Source organism: Oryctolagus cuniculus, chromosome 18 (assembly GCF_964237555.1).
Source record: "Oryctolagus cuniculus chromosome 18, mOryCun1.1, whole genome shotgun sequence".
Taxonomy (NCBI): Eukaryota; Metazoa; Chordata; class Mammalia; order Lagomorpha; family Leporidae; genus Oryctolagus; species Oryctolagus cuniculus.
Genome location: NC_091449.1, coordinates 66,138,131 through 66,158,784, shown reverse-complemented (window position 1 = coordinate 66,158,784; position 20,654 = coordinate 66,138,131). Strand labels below are relative to the sequence as shown.

At 61.9% G+C, this 20,654-nt stretch overlaps 1 protein-coding gene across 1 annotated transcript in view; it reads left to right on the top strand.

Moving 5' to 3' along the window:
- Positions 1 to 20,654, top strand: part of COTL1 (coactosin like F-actin binding protein 1) — a 34,455-nt gene that overhangs the window by 3,657 nt on the left and 10,144 nt on the right. Inside the window, exon 3 of the mRNA XM_002723254.5 lies at positions 16,067 to 16,224. Coding sequence (XP_002723300.1) covers positions 16,067 to 16,224 — 158 coding nt within the window. The remainder of the gene's footprint in view (positions 1 to 16,066; positions 16,225 to 20,654) is intronic.

Below are 20,654 nucleotides of genomic sequence, written 5' to 3'. Positions count from 1 at the left end.
GGCGGCTGCACCCCTGCCTTTGTGGCAGGCTTCTGATCTGGGACAGGGGCTCCTTCCTGCCAGTGCCTAGGCGGGTTAACTGAGACGGCTTCCAAGGTGAGAGCCCGGGCCCCTGGTGTGCGGCTGTCCTCGTCACTGCTCTGCAGCGGGAGCTGGGCTGACCGTGGGCTTTGCCCGTTCACAGGCTTCCTGTGCACGCCCAGCTCGGTACACAGAAGGTGCCTGCCCCAGGCTGCCACGTGGTGGGCGTTTGGTCAGTGTGGCACGCGTACGAGTGTGCCTGCACGAGCTGCCAGTCCTTGGTGAGTGTTTAGCACAGTGTTTAGTACAGTGGCTAGAGTTTAAGAACCTGCTAGTCACATGACTGGGGCCGGTGAACTCCTGTAACCCTGGTGCGCCTCCTGCCACGGTGTGGGCACCGGGAAGCCGCGGTACCCAGGACACAGTAAGTGCTGTGTGATTGTCATTTTGTTTGTGGGGCTTAAGTGCCGCCAAAGTAGAGCACACGGCAAGGAGGGTGGGGCGGGGAGGGGTGGGTGCCGTGCCCCACCGCGCCGGGTGGGCCGTCTCTGGGTCACCAGCAGAGCTACAGGCAGGCAGGAGGAACCAGGGCCCCAGGCGGCAGAGGCCAAGGGAAAGGGCCCTCAGCCAGACAGGGCGTGTGACCGCTGGCCGCAGTGTAGGGACTTGCAGATCACGGGTGGGTGGTGAGACGGTGGCCTGGTCTGTCTGAGCAACCACGTTCCGTTCCTGAGTCTTAGCGATGATGCGTGTTCCCTGTGGATCACTGTGGCAAAGCCAAGAAGAGCGCGGCCCAGCTAGTTCATTCGTTCAGTGTATGTGGGTGGCTGCCACAGGGGCCTTTCCTGGGCACTGAGGGCAGGGGAGGCCCCCGTGCCCACGGACGGAGCTCTGCTCTCAGCACCCAGGACGGAGCACTCAAGTTCATCTGTGTTCCTGAAATGTTCCCCGCGTGTATTTTCCACTAGAGAAAGGGATCCTACAGGAGGCCCCTCCCCCGACTGTGGCCCCCGCTGCCCTCTGAAATCCTCTAGGGTGTTCTCCCCTGGAAACACCACCTAGGGTAGGGCCCCCAGAGGCCCTGCGGCCGGCAGTTTTATTTTGGAAGGAATCCGGGCATCCGGGAATGAATCCAGTTTTGGGCTGGCGCGGATTTCAGAGCACCCGCGGTGAGGCCATGTCTCACCCTGAACTGTGGCCTCCTGCCCGCGCTCCCAGTTTCCCCCTCTGCCCGGTGGGGTGCTGGTTGCATGCAGCCCTCAGGTGTGTAGCCAGGGAGACGTGGCAGGGTGCATGTGAGACTGGCAGGGCGCTGCCTGGGGTGCAGTCGTGCCCGGTGAATGTGCTGTACGCCAGCGCACTCCATGGATAGGTCGGCGCTGGCTTGACGTGCGGGTGGTGCCCAGAGAAGGTTCACTTGTGGGGGTGGTGTTGGCTGAGAAGCCTGACTTGGGGTAGGTGCCCTGTGATGTTGCCGGGATGATGGCACAGGCGATATTCCCATGATGCTCTGGGCCGCCTGTAGTGTTCAGCCCAAAGCGTGGCTCACGGAGAAAGACGTAGGCGTTGAGGTTTCTCCTTGCTGCATCTTCTGTTTTGGGGGACTCTCTCCCTTCCGTTTCATCGAATCCTGCCCAGGTAGTGCCATTCCAGTGGGACTGAGCTTGCTCCTCCCCATTGCATGGACACATGACCCGGCCTGGCCAATCAGAGGAAGCTGTGCCCTCTGCCAACCAATTGGTGCAGTTGGGTTCATGTGGCTCCAGCCAATCACCTCTGTCTCTGAGACTTTGGACAGAGTTGTTGGGAAAGGGTCCCTTTATCTTTTGTCTGGGATTAAGACTGGGAGAATAACGAAGGCCCCCTCTCCCTGAGGACGCTGAGTGGCGCTGGAGGAGGGAGTGGCACCTGGATGGCAGGGTTCAGGCTCTTGCTTCCAGCCCTGCCCCGAGCCCTCGCCTTAGACAGTTCACTTGCATGAGCTGATTACTGTGTCTTGTTCTGCAGCCTGCTTGAGTGGATTCTGTGTCCTGGTCGGGGGGGGGGGGGCAGAATCCAGGCTGGGCAGCGACTTGAAAGCCTTTGGGGTGAGCTGGAGAGCAGACCCCCTGGGGAACGCAGTGTGGGGGACCCTCACGGGGAGGGGTGGGCGTCATCAGTGTTCCTCTTCCCACCCTAACCCCACGTGGCAAAGGGGGCTGAACGATAGACGTCTCATAGATTTTGGGTTGATGTCACAGGAGGTAGTGAGATCCCCGTCACAGGAGGTATGTCAGGAAAATGGACTCACTGCTTGGCATGGTTGTTAAAGCCGCTGGGAGAGACTGTCCTTGGCCGAGCACTGTCCTCTCTTATCCCCCCCCCCCCGGGTGGGGGGAGTGACAAGTGGCTTCAGCAGAGGCCTGGGTGATGGCCCTCTGAGGCGGGGTCAGCCCTACTTGGATGACGGGCACTGAGGGTGAGCGGTGGCTCCTGAGGAAACCAAAGGAGAGAACTGGGAGGCAGAGGAGGCGCTGGCCGTGTGGAGCCTCCGGGCAGCTCCCGGCACGGCACACGTGCAGTTGGCAGTGTCCCCCCCCCCCCCCACCGGCTGCGCATGTGCAGGGATTTCAGGTGTCCAGGAAGGAAGGGCAGGAGAGAAGCTGCCCGCCGGGCCCCAGGAATGTGACACCCAGGAGAGCGTGGCCTCTGTGACGGTGCCAGGACGACGGTCTGTCGGGCTCACGATCAGCAGAGATCGCCGGGCGCCCGCCGAGTGCTGCGAAGGCTGCTGACTCAGGGCCCGTGCGCTCTGTCCGCTGCCTGCCTGCCCCGCACCTCTGCCGGGGTGGGGGGGGCCTGGGGCCCCATCGCCGGGTGTTCTGTGGCAGAGGAGCGTGGGCCTGTGACGGCGCCTTTGTCCTCTGACTCGGTAATCTCCGTGCTCGCTTTTGTGTCTGTGGCCGGTCTCCCGGGGTGCAGGCTGAGGGGCGTGGTGGGAAGCGTGGGTGTCCCGGCAGGACTCGGTGGGTCCGCAGAGTCGGCGTGCAGGTTTGGGGAGCGCGCTTGTGGGTTTTGTAGGGGCAGCGGCCCGCCCAGCTCCCATCCTTCCCTCTCCCCGTCGCGGCCGGGAGCCACGCGGTGCCCAGGTCCAGTGGCCTTTCCTGGTCTCGGTTGCACTTTCTCCCCCTCCAGCGTTCATCAGTGGTGCCGCCCCCCCACTTCCGCTCGTCCCGCGCGAGTTCCCCTTTTGTGTCTGTCTTGTCTTGTTCTCACTTCCTTCTGCAGCCTCCCCTTCCCCTTTCTGCCCCAAGCGTGGGTGTTCCCCGGGGCCCCACCCTCGGGCGTGGCCTTGTCCCCTCTTGTTGAACCTGCTGGGTGCCACGCCAGACATGGTTTTCGAAGCTTCAGGTCGGTGGCACCCCCTGCCCCAGAGCGTTTGTAGCGCCCACCCGGCAGGGCCCCGCGCGCAGACAGCGTGGCAGGAGCTGGACAGCTCTGTCCGCCCGGCGCGTGCGCCGCCGGGGACTCTGCCCACGTTCATCACGCGGTGCTTTGCCTGTGTTTGCTCGTCTGCTTTTCCCATGAGGACATAACAAGTGTGCTGGCACCTGTGAGTGGGACTTGTCCCCATCTCTGATGAGGAGCTGACCCAAGGTTGCTGGCTTGAGATGGAGCAGGAACTGGCTTCCCACCCCGCACCTTCCCTGTACCTTGTGGACAGCTTTCCGTCGGCCTGCGCCGGGGACTCCCACACAGCCGTCAAGGCCCGTGCACGTGTCCCCCCATTCACACTGTGGCTGGCTGCACGCATGTCTGCTTCAGTTCCTTGTCGAGGGCCTGGAGAGCGGGCTGTCTCTCGGGTGCCGGTCTTCCTGGAGTGGGCCCGAGCCACAGGCCATAGCCTGGGCGAGCGGTTTTCTCACTGAGTGCTGGGTCTTCCTGCCTTTGTCTCTTGCTTCCAGAACAGCCTTCGAAGCCACCTGGGCTCCCGTCTCAAAGGGCTCCTTGTCCCGCTGTGACTGCCCTGGGCCCCTGGAACCCCAAGGCCTGGCTCCTTGGAGGACCCCATGGAGCACAGCCCTAGGAGGTGGGGCTCACAGCCTCACTCTTGCTCCCCAGGGGCCAAGGGCTCACCCGGGGGCTTGAGGGGCTTTTTCCGTGTCGGCTCGCAGCCCTGGAGGCCAGAGCCCCGCACAGGGCTCACCAGGCTCCCTGGGCTCCCAGGCGCCTGTGGGCGGGACTAGCCGCTCTGCAGGCTCCAGGTAGACGCCTTTGCCAGTCCTTGCCTCCTGGCCCGTCCCTCCGTGGTCCGTCTCGTGATGCCGTCTGCTTGTCTGGCTCAGACCCTCCCACCTCCCTCTCCTTCCTGTGATAACTTTGGGCTCTTTGTCATCCCCCCACCTCCGCCGCCGCCATGCTCTCTCCATTTGAGAGCCTTAGCTTCCACCTGCACAGCCCCTTTTGCCACGGGAGGTCACGTGTTCACAGCTTTGGCGGCTGAAGCCCTGCCTGCCGCCGCCATGCCTCGGAGTTTCAGTTCATCCACACCGTGACTCGGCGTCGGCAGCACTGTTGTTAGGCCCATTTTGCAGATGAGGAACTGAAGCCCAGAGACAGGAAGGCACCTCCCCGTGTCGTCCCGAGGCGGAGCTGTGGCTGTTGCCTGGCCCCCAGTCCTGCCACCTGCTGCTCCCCAACACCCGCAGCCTAGTGTTGGAGGAACACGGAGAGGGGACACTGGAGGGGACAGGAGAGGGGATGCTGGGGGGGGACAGGAGAGGGGACACTGGAGGGGACAGAAGAGGGGACGCTGGAGGGGACAGGAGAGGGGACAGGAGAGGGGATGCTGGAGGGGGCAGGAGAGGGGACACTGGAGGGGACGCTGGAGGGGACAGGAGAGGCGACGCTGGAGGGGACAGGAGAGGGGACACTGGAGGGGGACAGGAGAGGGGACGCTGGAGGGGGCGCTGGAGGGGACAGGAGAGGGGACGCTGGAGGGGACAGGAGGCACCTCTCGCAGCTCAGGATGGAGCATGTCCTCTGGCCGGCTGCCTGGGAACGTGCTGCCCTGGGTGATTTTCCTGCCTTTGTGGCTGGAGTGGAAAACCTTGGGGGGCTTCTGGGAGCGACCCTGGCTCCCTCGCAGGCTCTGCTTCCCAGAGAGGTGGGGGAGGCCCTGGAGGTCATCGCCTCTGCCCAGGAGCCATTGGGTCTCCTTTCTTGGGTCTAAAATGTGCCGTATTGTTCGGGTCTGCGGGTGGAAGAGCGGGAGCCCCCGGCAGGCTGGGGTCAGCTGGAGGCAGGGGAGGGCTGCAAAGACCCTGGCTGCAGAGGCAGGGAGGGGCCGACCCTGGGGGCCCGCGGCAGAGGCCAGCGGGCCTGTGTTCACCGCGTCTGGGCCTGGGACGCCACTCAGCCTGTGTTCTGGCCCTGGCCCATCCTGGCTGTGGCCTTCCTGTCTGTCCCGCTGGTTTCCGTTTCCTCATCTGTCCGTCCGTCTGGCCATGCGCCTGTGCACTGAGGGCCCACTGTGTGCTGGGCGCTGCCCCTGGAGAGTTCAGTGGGGTGCGTCGCGGCGCGTGCCGTGTGGCTGGACCGAGGGCACGTTTTATGTTGTGATCCCTCAGCTTCTGAACACAAGGGGAGGAGGGCCCCCTGTGGCGGCGGGGACGCGGGTGCGTGGGTTTTGCAATTTTGAGCCCCCAGATCAACTTACCTTTTGATTCTGTTTTCACGCACTCTCTGAAGTCGTCGCATGAAGGGAGCTGGAGCCGCGCTCGCGTCCGTGGCTGACCTCGGCCTCCGCTCTGTGTCTGCAGGGGTCAGCCCTGCCCGTCCGTCTGTTCCCACTCTCACAGAGATTGCACTTGAAAGATTGATTGATCTGAAAGGCAGAGCAACAAAAGGAGTGTGAGGGGCGGGGGGCCAGAGAGAGAGAGAGAGAGAGCGAGCGAGCGCCATCTTCCATCTGCCAACTCTTTCCCCAATGCCTGTGACAGTCAGGGCTGAGCCCAGGGGCATCCAGGTCTCCCCCGTGGGCGGCAGGCGCTGAAGCCTTGGGCCATGTTCCGCTGCTTTCCGGGGAGCTGGAAGCGGAGAACTGGCGCCCGCCCGTAAGAGATGCTGGCTCAGGCGGCCGCACCACAGCCCAGCCCTGAAGTGGCGCCTTTAACATCCCCAGAGGAGGGTTGGTTTTATTCCCATAAGACGTCACCCCCCCACCCCCGAACGAAACTCTGCCGAGCACTGGGTGAGGACACTTCTAGGGAGTCGGTGAGGATGTGTGGGTGTCTTTCACTTACTCCACAACTTCGTGTGTTCCAGAAGTGTTTACGGAGCCCGGCACGGGGTGTCGGAGCCCGCCCGCCCAGGCACCTGCGACACAGCAGGGAGCAAGCCCGCCTGGAACAGGAAGGGACGCGCTGAGCGTGCCCAGCTGGAAGGGGCCTCCTAGGCAGAGACAGAGAGGGGCTGGTGGCCGAGGGGCAGACCCCGTGCGGTCCACCCTCCCTCTGCAGTTGGGCCGAGCCCCTCCCTGCCTGCCCTGGCGGCGATGCCTTCTGTCGACCCAGACCACACGTGCCCTCCTCGTGAAGCCCGCTGCGGTGTAGCCAGGGGTAATTTGCTCCTTCCTCTGCAGCTCCTTGCTGGCCAGAAACCTCCCTTCCTGCGGCCTGCCTTTGTCCTGTTTGCTCTGCTCGGCTGTGTCGTCTGCAAGGCTCTGTCTCACTCAGCAAGGCGGCCATCCCAGACTGTTGGTCGGGTGGCTGAGTGACAGCAGCGGAGACACAGCGAGGCTGTGGAAGCGGAGGCCCGGACGCGGAGCAGCGCGCAGCGCTGTCCAGGGCCCTCCGCCGCCGCCGCGTCCTGCACACCGCGGGGGGAGTCGCACACCTCGATTCCGCGCCCGCGCGTGTTGTCAGCATGGGTATACAGGGCCACTGCTGGCCCACTCGCTGCTCAATGTGGGTATCCAGAGCACGGCCCCCCTGGGGATCGGCAGCGTAATAGCCTTTCTTTGCCTCTGGCTGTTCCGGCTCCGCTTTCTGCTGCTCTCTGGCACACCAGCAGAGCTGGGTCGTTCGCACTGATCGCTGACTTGCTTAGTTGGGGATCGCTGGAGCAGCTGCTGCTGGGGGGGGGGGAGTGGGCGGGACCACAGCCGCGGTGGGGGGGGCCACGTAGGGAACAGCATCTCCCCCGGCGTCTGCGAGAAGCAGGGCTTTTATTTCTGGGTAATGGTTTTTATTTTATATTTATACTTCACAGATTTTCAAAAATTTGAAAAATTTATTTGGAGGGTTTTAAAGAGACAGAGATAATGAGTGTCCTTGGGTTCATGCCCCAAAGTCCCACAGGGACCCAGACTGGGCCAGGCCAAAGACAGGAGGTGGGCCCTCCCTCTAGGTCGTCCACGTGGCGCCCAGGGACCCGAGCCATCGCCTGCTGGCACCCAGGCTGTGTATTAGCAGGAACCACAGCAGGCACCCCGAAAACGGGTGTCCTGGCTGGTGCCGCCCCTGCCGGGCCCGAGGCCTGCCCCTGCAAAATTTGTTTATTGTGGGACAGGAAGCTTTTGGGTTTTGTTCTGTTTAAGGTTTCTGCAATCAGGGGAAATTCTCAAAGTGACTTTGAGACGAGAGAGCGGGCGACGAGGGCCCTCGGGGAACCACAGCTCTCCCTGCAAGGTCAGCAGGGGATCCGGGCTCTGTCCAGCCTCCGGCCTCAGAGCCCAGGCAGCCGAGCCGCCTTTCTCTTGGTTGCCGGGAGGCCGCTTGCCCGGCTCAGGCCTCGCCCCCTCTGCCTGACACCCCCTTGCTGGGAGCGCCTGGCAGCTGGGCCCTGCCCTGGGCAGCGGGGTCTCAGCACTCCCGCCCACTTCCTGGCTGGGAGCTGACGACTCAGCTCTTCGGCTGTGGGTTGTTTTCTCCCTGGCTGAGCCCTGTTTGCATAGCTGCTCCGAGTCTATATAAGGTAAGGTCATCCTCAGAGTAGCGGCTTCCTCCTTTCTTTTGTCTAGCTCTGAAGTTTAGTGCTGGCCCGCAGACGCTGTGTGGCAGCACACTGAGATCAGTGTGGGGTGCGACAAAGATGGGCCCCCGGGAGACACCGGGAAGACCAGGAGCACTTGTGTCGCCCCCTTGCCAGGGGCTCCCGGGGGGCGAGAGCCATGGTTCTGCTTGTTGGCGTTGCTCCTGTCCCACACGGCCTGTTGTCTGTGAATGAAGAAGTGGTTGTTCAGAGCAGTTGCGGGAGTGTTAGGAAGTGGGGCGCTGCCCCTTCACGCAGGGGTTGGACCTGGGCAGGGCGGGCTCTGGGGACAGCAGAGGAGACTGGAAACCCCCGCGGCAGGAGGCAGGGACCCGGGGTCTCTGGTGAGAACGCTGGGTGAGGAGGTCAGCAGCGATGCCCTGAGATCGCAGATGGCGTGGGCGTGGCAGGGAGGGGCGCGGGGAGTCCCACATGCGTGGGGGGTTTGTGTGCCCTTCCTAGTTTTGGGCACTGACTGGAGGGCTTGTGTGGGTGGCTTGGTGATTCCAGAGAACCCTGGCTCCCCCTTTTTGCTTTGTTCCTTCTCCCACCGCATTTTTGTTGTCATTCTGTTTTCTCCTGCCACTCAGCACCCCTGCGTGGTCCGCACTCACCCCTCTGCTTTGTCACTTCTGCCCTGTGCTTATCCTGGGACTCTCCGCCCTGCGCACCTCTCCCTCCTCCTGATTCCCTCACTTTGTTCCAGCGCTGGCCAGAGAGGTCTGCAGGAGGGAAGAAACGGAGGGAGGTGGCACACTCGTGGAGTTGGAACACTCGAGGAGGCACACTGGGGGAGGGACACATTCGGGGAGGAGCACACTCGGGAGGAGGCACACTGGGGGAGGGGGCACACTGGGGGAGGAGGCACACTCAGGGAGGGAGGCACACTGGGGAGGAGCACACTCAGGGAGGGACACACTCGGGGAGGAGCACACTCAGGGAGGGACACACTCAGGGAGGAGTACACTCAGGGAGGAGGCACACTCGGGGAGGAGGCACACTCAGGAGGAGCACACTCGGGGAGGAGGCACACTCGGGGGGAGCACACTGGGTGAGGAGCACACTCAGGGAGGAGTACACTCAGGGAGGGACACACTTGGGGAGGAGGCACACTCGGGGAGGAGCACACTCGTGGAGTTGGAACACTCGGGAGGAGCACACTTGGGGAGGAGGCACACTCGGGAGGAGGCACACTGGGGAGGAGCACACTCGGGGAGGAGCATACTCGGGGAGGAGGCACACTGGGGAGGAGCACACTCGGGGAGGAGGCACACTCGGGGAGGAGCACACTCGTGGAGTTGGAACACTCGGGAGGAGGCACACTGGGGAGGAGCACACTCGGGGAGGAGGCACACTCGGGGAGGGGCACACTGGGGGAGGAGGCACACTTGGGAAGAGCACACTGGGGGAGGAGGCACACTTGGGGAGGAGCACACTCGGGGAGGGGGCACACTCAGGAGGAGCACACCCGGGGAGGGGCACACTCGGGGAGGAGCACACTCGGGAGGAGCACACCCGGGGAGGGGCACACTTGGGGAGGAGCACACTGGGGGAGGAGGCACACTCGGGGAGGAGCACACTCGGGAGGAGCACACTCGGGGAGGAGGCACACTCGGGAGGAGCACACTTGGGGAGGAGGCACACTCGGGGAGGGAGCACACTCGGGAGGAGCACACTCGGGAGGAGCACACTTGGGGAGCTGGCAGGAAATGCATATTATGAACTGTGCGTGGGTTTCAAAGATTTCTGGTATCAAATTAAACTTGTTTTTAGTAAAATTTTCCAAGAACTTTTAAGATTTATTTACTTATTTGAAAGGCAGAGTTACAGAGAGAGAGAGAGAGAGAGAATCTTCTATCCTCTGGTTCACTCCCCAAATGACTGGAAAACCTGAGCTAGGCCAGGCTGAAGCCAGGAGCCAGGAGCCTCCTCCAGGTCTCCCACGCAGGTGCAGGGACCCAAGGGCTTGGGCCGTCTTCTGCTTTCCCAGGCCACAGCAGAGCTGGATGGGAAGTGGAGCAGCCGGGACTGGAACTGGCGTCCCCATGGGATGCCGGCACTGCAGGTGGAGTATTAACCTACTGAGCCACAGCGCTGGCCTCTCTATGAACTTCCTGAAGTACCCTTGTGTGTGAAGTTATTTGTTCAGTAAATGAAGGAAGCGAACCCTGACTGTCCCCTTTAGCTCCTCCTGGGCTCGCCTGGGACTTCTGCCCTGGGGGACTTGCATTTAGGGGAGCGGGTGGTCCCGGAGCTGTTTCACAGGGGTGGGCCCCTCTTGGCCCGTGATAGACTGAGGGGTCGTGCTTCTTGGAGAGTGGAGTTTTAGCATCTCTGACTGCACAAACAGGACTCTGCCTGGGCGGGAAGGGGGGTCCACAGACCCTGAGCTGGGGACACGGGGTGGCAGCAGCCTGGGCTTTGGGTGCCCAGCGCCGGCCGGGAGACGGTCAGCTGATAGCTGAGCATCCTGTGTCGCCGTGACAGCCCCTTGCGTGACACAAGCAGGAACCCGTGGCACAGGTGACCGCCGTGCCCAGCGTGCCACTCCGCGGCTCTTCCTAACGGGTTCGCCCTTTGCTGGGAGCAGTGCGAGGGCGAGTGGCTGGGGCCGGCCTGGGTCTCGGGGAGGGGGGAGGGCTGCTCGGGAGCTCGCCCTGCTGCGGTGGGGGGGGAAGCACCGAGCTGGCCGGGCCTCACTTCCTCCAGGTGCAGGCGGACGGGGTGGGGTGGGGGGCGGCCCCCTGCCCCCTGCCCCCGCCCCCAGCACTTGCTTGTGGAGTGGCCCTGGGCATTCCCTCGTCTGGGTAGCTCCTGGGTGCTGGGGCAGAAGGGCTGCTCTCCGTGTAAGCGGAGGGTTGTCTGGTACGAGCTCACCTCTCTGAGCGCACACACGGTGAGGTTTAGCCGCGGGAGCCTCTGCCTGTGTGCAGAGACGTCGGCAGGGGGCCGTGAGGGTGGGGGCCAGCCACCGTGCTCTGGTGTGAGGCTCACAAGGGCAGGGGTCCAGCGTCGGGGGTGCGGGGCGAGAGGCCGCAGGTCTGCCGGGTGGTGATGTGGCACTGCTGGATTTCTGTCACCAGCCTCGGCTGGCTTCTCCCTGTCTCGCCAGATCGCTAGCGGCAAACATCAGTAAGCATAACGTGACTGCTGGATTTTTAAAACCACATCAGTCAGCAGTCTTGGTGACCGAGCCATTGTCAGATAAGCACGCCCAGCCGCCCTGGAGCCTGGGCCCCTCCCCACCCCTCCACGAGGATTTGAATGACGTCAGCCTGTGGTTCTGGAAGGTCCCGGTGTCCTTGGGGGTGGGGTGTGACTGACTGGCTGGGGTCTGTCTGGTACCAGCGTTGGGGCTGGTACTGGGGCTCCCACTGGGTGAATGCTCAAGGCCTCTCAACAAGAATTGGGGACCGTAGAGGGGACGGTGCCGTCCAGGGTCAGCTGGGGAGGCCTGAAGAGGCATGGGCTGGGCGTGGAGGGTGGGAGGCGTGTGGCGGGGCTGTGTGGAGGCCATGGGGAGCCTTGGGGACGGTGTTGTGTCGCAGAGCCGCTGGCCGGAGCGAGGGAAGGCACAGAGAGGGGCTGGGGGAGCCGAGTCCACCAGGAGGCTCTCGCTTGGCCGACCCGTGTGCGGGGTCTGCGGAGTGGCACTGGCAGCTTCCCCACATGGCCAGGGATTGGCGTTGGACCCAGATGCCATCCTGGGAGCCGGAAAGTCCACACTGAGCTGGGGGATGTGGGGAGAGGGGCGTGGTTGCCACGGACACATGCTCCCCACGCTCTCTGGCCAGTGAAGTCCAGTGGGGGGCACCTGGCAGATGTGGCTCCCCCACCCAGGTCAAGGCTGCAGGTTAATGGAACACCTTGGTGCTGGGTCTCTAACACCCAGGACAGGCCGCTGGCCATCTGAAGGCCTCTCCTGTGCTCCCTGTCCCCACCAGCCGCATGGGGCCGTGTCCCTTGTCCCTTGAAAGCTCCCTGCCTCAGTTTCCCCAGGTGTGTGTGCGCAGCTCTGTCCTGTGGAAGTATCTTCAGGTAGAAGCTTCCGCTGTGTTGTGCCAGGGCATTTTTAAAAAAAGAGAGAGAGAGAAGTCTTCCTTCACTGGTTCACTCCCCAGATGGCCACAATGGCCGGAGCTGGGCTAATCTGAAGCCAGGAGCCAGGAGCTTCCACTGGGTCTCTGTGGGTGCAGGGGCCCAAGCACTTGGGTCATCCTCCACTTTCCCAGGTGCAGCAGCCGGGGCTCCAGCAGTGCCCGTGTGGGGATGCCAGCGCCGCAGGCAGCAGCTTTCCCTACTGCATTTTGACATTTCATGCTGAGTCCCGGTAGTCGGCCGGTGATGGCAGTTGTCACATTGCCCCCGATTATTTTTCAAGTGCTGAATAACCAAACAAGGTCCGTCCATGCTGTGGGACAAGGAACGAGGCCCGTGCCTCAGCAGAGGCACCTGGGGAGCTGTGGAAGCGCCCAGACATTCCTGTGATGCACCCAGAACAGGCGGCTCCACAGGGACAGAAAGTGGGTCGCTGGTGGCAGGGCTGGGAGGGGTGGGGTGTACAGGGACTGCCCTGGGGGCAGAGTCCCTCCTGGGGACGTGGCATGCTCAGGGGTCAGGCAGTGGAGACGGCTGCACAGCATGGTTGGCTTCGTGGATTGCGTGCCGCTGAGCCGGGGGCTTTGAAACGGTTAACCTGGGAAATTTATCTTATGTGACTTTTATCTTGATAAAGAAAAAAACCAGTTGGCAGGAGAAGAACGAGTGCCCCATTTTTTAGGAAGTCAGTATCCCTGGGGAGAGAGAGAGAGAGAGCGAGCGAGAGAGCCGAGCTCCTGCCCTGCAGGGCCCCCTGTGGCCCCAGACTACGGACTACCCCTTTCCTCTCCTGTGTGGCTGGTTTCCAAGCCCTGTCACTCCCCTGTGAAGCGGCTCTGAGACCACCCGGCCCCCCTCACACTGACCCCCACGGGCAGGCCCCATGGTGGGTGCCTCCAGAGTATCACGGCCGTGTTGGGGCAGGCTCCCTGAAGGAGGCATCCAAGTGTGTGACCGAGAGATCATCCATCCGCTGGTTTACTCCTCACATGGCTGCAGTGGCCGGGGCTGGGCCAGGCTGGAGCCAGGAGCCAGGAGCTTCTTCCAGGTCTCCCACGTGGGTGCACCTGTCAGTACCCTGCAGCGCCCTCTCACTCCTGTGGGAGGCCAGGATGGACTTCCTGGCTTCTGGCTTTGGTCTGGCCCAGACCTGTCTGTGGAGGCTGTTTGAGGAGTGAATCAGCAGATGGAAGATCTCTTCTGTCTCTGCTCTCTCTCGTTGCTCTGCCTGTTAAATAAATAATAAATACATAAATGTTATGTGTATATAAAACCTTAAAAACAAGCAAGCCCTGACAAGCGCTGGGCGGGCAGGAGCGCTGCTGGGGATCCGTTTGCTCCCTGGACCCTGAACTGTGGTTTGCGTCACAGCTCCCCGGGGAAGGTCCGAGGGGTTACCCATTACACAGAGGGCTCCTCCCGGAAGGTGTGCCGCCGATAACTCCCTCCTGGGGCTTGAGATTGTGGCCAGGAAGTGAGCTTTATCAGCTCAAGGCTGTGTCTGCTGTTGACAGAGGGTGGTGGCTGGGTCACGGGCTCTCACGTATGTGCTGTGGGAGTCAGCGTGGCCAGCCTGCAGGGACTCGGGGAAGAGAGGTGTCTGGGATTTTCTTTTTCAAATCTCCAAGTGTGGTCCTTTGCCAGGCAGCCTTGGCATCAGCTGAGAGCCTCTTAGAGGAGCAGACCGGAGGCCACCCCACACCTGCTGCATCCTGCCTGATTAAAAGCAAAGTTACAATGTATCGTCATTTTACTTGAAAGAGACAAAGGGCGATCTGTGCGTCTTCCATCCCTCAGATGCCTGCAGCAGGGGGCTGGGCCTGCGTGAGACCCCAGTCGGGAAGTCAGTCCACATCTGTGCGGGGCGCAGGACCTGAGTGCTCGGGGCATCACAGCTGCCTCCGCGGGGTGCGGTAGCCGGGAGTGGACCGGAATTTGAACCCTGACACTGTGATGTGGCACGCGGGTGCCGCCAGCTGCGCGTCAGCCCCCGAGCTGGACACCTGCCCCGGCTCTGCTTGGGAGACCCCATATTGGAGTCTGAGTTCTGGCTCCTCTGCTTCCGGCCCAGCCTCCTGCCAGTGTGCACTCTGGGAGGCAGCAGGTGGCTCGCGGGCCTGGGTCCCTGCCACCCACGTGGGAGACCTGGTTGAGTTCTGGGTTCCTGTCTTGGCCCAGCGCAGTCCTGGCTGTTGTGTGTATTCGGGGAGTGAGCCAGCAGATGGAGGATCTCTGCTGTCTCTTTCTTCCTTTCAAACGAAACAAAAACAAATCTAAAATAATTTTTATTTTTGTTTGTTTGTTTGTTTTTTGACAGGCAGAGTTAGACAGTGAAAGAGAGAGAGACAGAGAGAAAGGTCTTCCTTCCGTTGGTTCACTCCCCTAATGGCCGCTATGGCCGGAGCTACGCCGATCCGAAGCCAGGAGCCAGGTGCTTTTCCTGGTCTCCCATGGGGTGCAGGGACCAAGCACTTGGGCCATCCTCCACTGCGTTCCCAGGCCACAGCAGAGAGCTGGCCTGGAAGAGGGGCAACCGGGACAGAATCCGGCGCCCCAACCAGGACTAGAACCCAGGGTGCCGGCGCTGCAGGTGGAGGACTAGCCTAGTGAGCTGCGGTACCGGCCTTCTAAAATAATTTTAAAGAGAAAAATGCTGCAGTGACCCGAGTCCGTGTGAAGTGCGAGAGGCAGGTGCACTGGGCTCAGTGGTCACTGCGAGCCCGAGGGACCCTCTCAGCCTGGCGAGGATGGACGAGTTTCACTGCGTGGACACGAGATGGGCAGCCGTAAACCTGGCACTCGCCAGTTGGGCACTGCGGTGAGATCTGGCCGTGGCAGGTAGAAGGTGGATGCCTCGTGCAGTCAGCTGAGCACGGATCTGAGTTCCTCGCCGAAGCGCGGAGCTTTGCTGGGAGACACAGAGGGGATCCTGCATGAAGGGGACAGTGTCCACGCCAGGTTTCCAGCCAGGCCGAGCACCCCGGACATCTGGCAAAGCCTGGGGGGAGTTCTGAGTGTCGCCCTGAGGGTGCTGCTTGCTTCTCCAAGTCCTGGTGCACCTGTCAGCACCCTGCAGTGCCCGGGGCACCCACTCAGAGAAGTGCCCAGTCCGGGATGAGAGTCAGGAGGGCCGAGGCTGGGGAATCCTGGACTGTGCTAGTGGGACACACGCACACATGCACATGTAACGCACACACATGTACACACGTGCCCACATGGGTACGTGTCCACACAGGCCATGCCCAGGCACGCACACGCATCACTTTAAAAAGGCAAGGGTACCGCTGTGGGTAACTCATCCCGGTGGAGTCCGGGGGAACGTTAGCAGGAGATCTGGGGGAGATTCTGAAGGTACCGTGGTGGTGAGCGAACAGTACTGAAGTTGGATAAGCTCAGCGAAGCGGCCTCCGAGTGTGGAAGTGAGCGTCTGAGGGGTAGCAGGTGTAACACAGCCAGTGGAAGCACCGTGAAACCCCGCCCACAAGAGGGCCCCTCTGCCTTGGGCTCCTCCATCCCTCTGTGGCCCCCGTGTGGCTCTCGTCTGTCCCCACAATGTGGCTTCCATGTTCCAGGAAGGGGCGCCCAGGTTGAGGGCGGCAGGAGCCGGGTGACTGCTGCCCGCTCCATGAGGTCAGTGACCAGAGTCTTGAGTTGCTGGGCCAGAGGTGTCGCCTCCAGAGAGGCCGCGTCCACACCTCGGTCCACCCAAGCAGCCTCTCTGGGCCTCCATGTCCCAAGCGTAGAGTGGGCATCAAAGCCTCCAGAGCCGTGGTCAGGGCAGAAGCGGGGCGTGCCGGCAGGGGTGGTGTGCGAGCCTGCTCCCTGCTGTGTGCACCTGCCGCTCCTGGGCGCCTGCGCGGCTCTGCGCCTCTCCCCGGGCACGCGGCCTGGGTGCTGGAACTGACCACTGCGTCCACTCTGCTGTTGGCCACAGATGACGTGCGGTTGTTCGCCTTTGTGCGCTTCACCACCGGGGACGCCATGAGCAAGAGGTCCAAGTTTGCCCTCATCACGTGGATCGGCGAGAACGTCAGCGGGCTGCAGCGGGCCAAGACGGGCACGGACAAGACGCTGGTGAAGGAGGTGGTCCAGGTACTTCTCCTGGGGTCTTCTGGGGGCTGGGAGGGCACAGCTCCCCGCAGGCCGCCGCCCAGCAGGACAGAGAGGCCCCGTGCAGCCCCGGTCCTGTGTCTCTGGGCACAGAGCCGCCGCTGGGGCCAGGTGACTGTGTTTGCTGTGCTGAGCTCACGTCCAGGAAACAGTCGGCGGCCGCCTCGCTCTGCCGCTGGTGCCGGCGGCTCCCACAGACGAGGGCCCGGGGACGCCTGCGACCTGGCTGCACCATGGACAGCTCCCCGCGGTGACCCGAGGAGGCCGTGTGAGGATGTGCGTGAGCCCCTCGGCTCGGCAGCGTCACCGGGCAGGGGTTCCTTTTGGCTCTGGTGGCGGGGGATGCCGTAGGCTGGGTCTGCTGCTATACCGATGCCTCCTGGGTCCGAGACGCCCCCGGTGGTGCATGGGGGGGGGGGGGGGATGTGGGCTTGTGCGAGACAGCAAAGGCTGGATTCCGCATCCAGGAAGTGCGGTGAGGGTGCGGAGGGAGGGAGCGCTTCCTTCCGAAGGCTGCACTCTGCGGAGGGATTCCTCCTGGCCCCGGAGCCACAGAGCCCCACCAGCCCCACTCAGCACGTTTGCACCGCTCCTGCAGTGACCAGAATTGCCGTGTCGCTCGCCTGTGTCTGTGGCAGAGGGCAAGGGGTGCCGTCACCCCCTGCCACCACCACCATGCACGTGCTGTTGTTTTTTTTTTTTTTTTTATATTTATTTGAAAGGCAGAGAGAGAAATCTTCCATTTGCTGGTTCACTCCCCAAAAGGCCACAACAGCTGGAGGTGAGCTGATCTGAGGCCAGGAGCCAGGGGCTTCTTCTGGGTCTCCCATGGGGGTGCAGGGGCCCAAGCACTTGGACCATCTTCTGCTGCTTCTCCAGACACACTAGCAGGGAGCTGGATGGGAAATAGGGCAGCCAGGACTCGAACTGGTGCCCATATGGGGCACTGGTGTCGCAGACAGTGGCTTTACCCACTAGGCTGCAATGCCAGCCCCAAGATGCATGCTGTTTTAAAGACACAGCACCGTGGGACAGGTCCATAATAAAGGGTTTTTAAATCACAGGCAAATGATGGGGTGGTGCAGTATTTCCTCCAACTGCTGGTTCACTCCCCAATCCGTCACGATGACTGGGGCTGGGCCGGGCTGATGCCAGGAGCCAGGAACTCCACTAGGTCTCCCATGTGGGTGACGGGGACTCAAGTTCTCGGGTCGTCAGCTGCTGCCTCCCAGGCGGGTTAGCGGGGAGTGGATGAGAAGTGGGGCGGCGCTCTGACAGCCGGACGCCGGGTAACTCACTGCGCCGCAGCATCAGTCCCAGGCTTCCTTTTCCAGGTGATGTTGGCTGTTACAGGGGTCGCACCTACCTGTGCACTGTAAAAGACAAACCAAAAAAGTCAGCTATGGTGCCGGCGCCGCGGCTCACTAGGCTAATCCTCCGCCTAGCGGCGCCGGCACACCAGGTTCTAGTCCCAGTTGGGGCGCCGGATTCTGTCCCGGTTGCCCCTCTTCCAGGCCAGCTCTCTGCTATGGCCAGGGAGTGCAGTGGAGGATGGCCCAGGTGCTTGGGCCCTGCACCCCATGGGAGACCAGGAGAAGCACCTGGTCCTGCCATCGCATCAGCACGGTGCGCCGGCTGCAGCGTGCCAGCCGCGGCGGCCATTGGAGGTGAATCAACGGCAAAAGGAAGACCTTTCTCTCTGTCTCTCTCTCTCACTGTCCACTCTGCCTGTCAAAAAAAAAAAAAAAAAAAAAAAATCAGCTATGGTGTCCTGGATCAGACCCCAGAACAGAAAAACCAGTGAAATCTGGATCAGTCCGGAGTTCAGTGAAACGCAGCAGGCTGAGGCTGGCTTCTCGCTTGTGACGAATGGACACACATAAGATGTCCACGCTGGGGAAGCGTGTACTGCGTGCGTGTGCGTGTCCGTGTGCGTGTCCGTGCCTGTGTGGTGGGCAGGGACCTCTTTGTACTGTCTCTTCCAGTTTTCCTGTTAACATAAAATCCGCCCAAAGTAGAACTTTTATTTGAAACTGTAATGGGGGTGGGCCTTTGGCCTGGAGGGTAAAACACCCGCTGGAATACTGCATCAGCCCCAGGTGCCCGAGGTGGGGTCCCAGCTCCTGTCCTGCCCCTGTGCACCCTGGGAGGTGGCAGGTGATGGCCCAAGCAGTCGGGCCTCTGACGCCCGTGTGGGAGACCCACGTTGAATTCCTAGCTCCTGGCTTTAGCTCCCATTGTGGGCATTTGGGGAGTGAACCAGCAGATGGGAGGCTTATTTGTCTCTCTGCCTCTCAAATAAATACATATTAAAAATAATAATAGGAAGTAATGGATCCATTTTTCCCAATACTGCCCACTTTCCTGTCCCTGTGGGTGTGTGCACCTGCCCGTCTCTGCACTGTGGTCCTGGCCACATCTGCTGCTTTTTTTAGGTTGATAACAATTTCATAGACCGTGGGGCTGCACAGTCATTGCTGTCGGTGTCCCCGTGGCGGCAGAGCCCTGTTGCACATGTGCGCTGTAATGTACTGAGTGTTCCTCGCACCCTGGCCTGCTGAGTTGCTTCCAGGTTTGCTTTTTATAAATAATGTTCCACCCGCCCCGTTGGCGCCCGTGGCTCTGTTCTCTGCTCCGTGGGCTGCTCTCTGTAGGCTGCGTGCTCGGGCGGGGGGCCGGAATGCAGAGGCGTGAGCGTCAGGGTGCCTGTTCAAAGGGCTCGCACCGGGCGGGGACCAAGAAATGCTCAGTGAAGGCCATTCCTTCCCCTCTGACGGGCGCTGCCCGTGACCCCCTGTGTGGCACCGGACCCTGGCTTTGGCTCAGCCGTATCAGCTGATTTTTTGCAGACCAGTGGGATTTTCATGGCCCACTGGTTACAGGCCTTTCCTGAGTGGCAGCAGACGGAAAACGCAGAAGATCCTGTGTTCTCTGGCCCCTCCGTCTGCAGCCAGCCCCCTGTGGGCGTGGCCAGGGAGAGCCCGCAGGGAGAGAGGCGTGGCAGGTGTGTCCGGGGGGTGCACAGTCTTTGGAATCCTTGATGTGGGCAGATGAGGCTGCACAGGTGTGCTGTGGTCTCTGGCCGTAGTGGGCCCTCATCCGCTGCCTCTCCCACCTGTTCACACGGAGGCTTCTGGCAGCCTCCCGCTGGTGGTGCAGTTTCCAATCCAGCCGTTCCGGTGGCACAGGGCCCGCTGTGTCGAGATCCTGGTGTCTGCCCGGTCACTGCCGGCACGGCTCGGCCGGCGGCTGTCCCCTGCGTGGCGTGGGCACCGGCCAGAAGCTCTGTGCAGCACTGTCCAGGTGGGCTGTTCTGGATTCCACGTCTTAGGGCCTGGATCCCAGCCTCGCTCCTTTGCCTCTGTTTGTTCATCTAAGATGCCTGGTGCACGCTGACTTCCCTGTCGTGGGTGTCTCCCACCCCCGTGAAGAGCTGCGTGGTCGGCGCCGGGCAGGCGCTGGGCAGATCTTTCCGCTCTGCGCCCGTCTCTTCCCCTTCCTGGGCCTCAGTTTCCCCATTTGCAAAGTGGGGAGTTGGATGAGTTGACTTGCTCTGCCGTGTTCTCATTGATACACTCTGAAATTTTTGCTTGTTCTTTTTCCTTTATTTTATTCATTATTTTTTTTAAAGATTTATTTTATTTATTTGAAAGATAGAGTTATAGAGAGATGTAGAGCCAGAGAGAAAGAGAGAGAGAGAGAGAGAGGTCTTCCATCTGCTGGTTCACTCCCCAAATGGCTGCAGTGGCCAGACTGGGCTGATCCAAAGCCAGGAGCTTCTTCTGGGTCTCCCATGCGGGTGCAGGGGCCCAAGGACTTGGGTCATCTTCTGCTGCTTTCCCAGGCCACAGCAGAGAGCTGGATCGGAAGTGGAGCAACCGGGACTCGAACCGGTGTCCATATGGGATGCCAGCACTGCAGGCGGCAGCCTTATCTGCTACGGGGAACTGGCCCCTTGGGAGAGCCGCGGCCACCAACCTGCATCTTGTTCTCCCCTGGTGCTCGGTATATTGCCAGTGGCTTGGCCCAGAGGTGTAGCCCCTGGGGAGGTCCTGCCTTTGCCCCTGCTGTCCCTGCTAACTTCAGGTGTTTCTCCTTCTGTGGCTGGCCATGTCCCTGCATTGCCAGGTAGGACCCAGGCCCAGAGCAGGGCTGGGGCTCGGAGGCATGACCCTGGGTCTCTAGTCTGTGTGCAGAGCTGGGCTGAGCAGCTGAGCCGTGTCTCTGGCTGCGGGAGAGGAGACAAAAGGAGACAAATGCCAGGGGGGCGGCACAGGCTGCGGGGGAGTCGGGCTGGGTGGTGGGGAATGCGCTGAGCAGATGCCACGCACGGCTGCTCCGCCGTCGCCCTCACTGCCTGCCCGGAAGCGCCCGGGACAGAACACCCCACCGCATTGTTCTGGGGCCTCTGT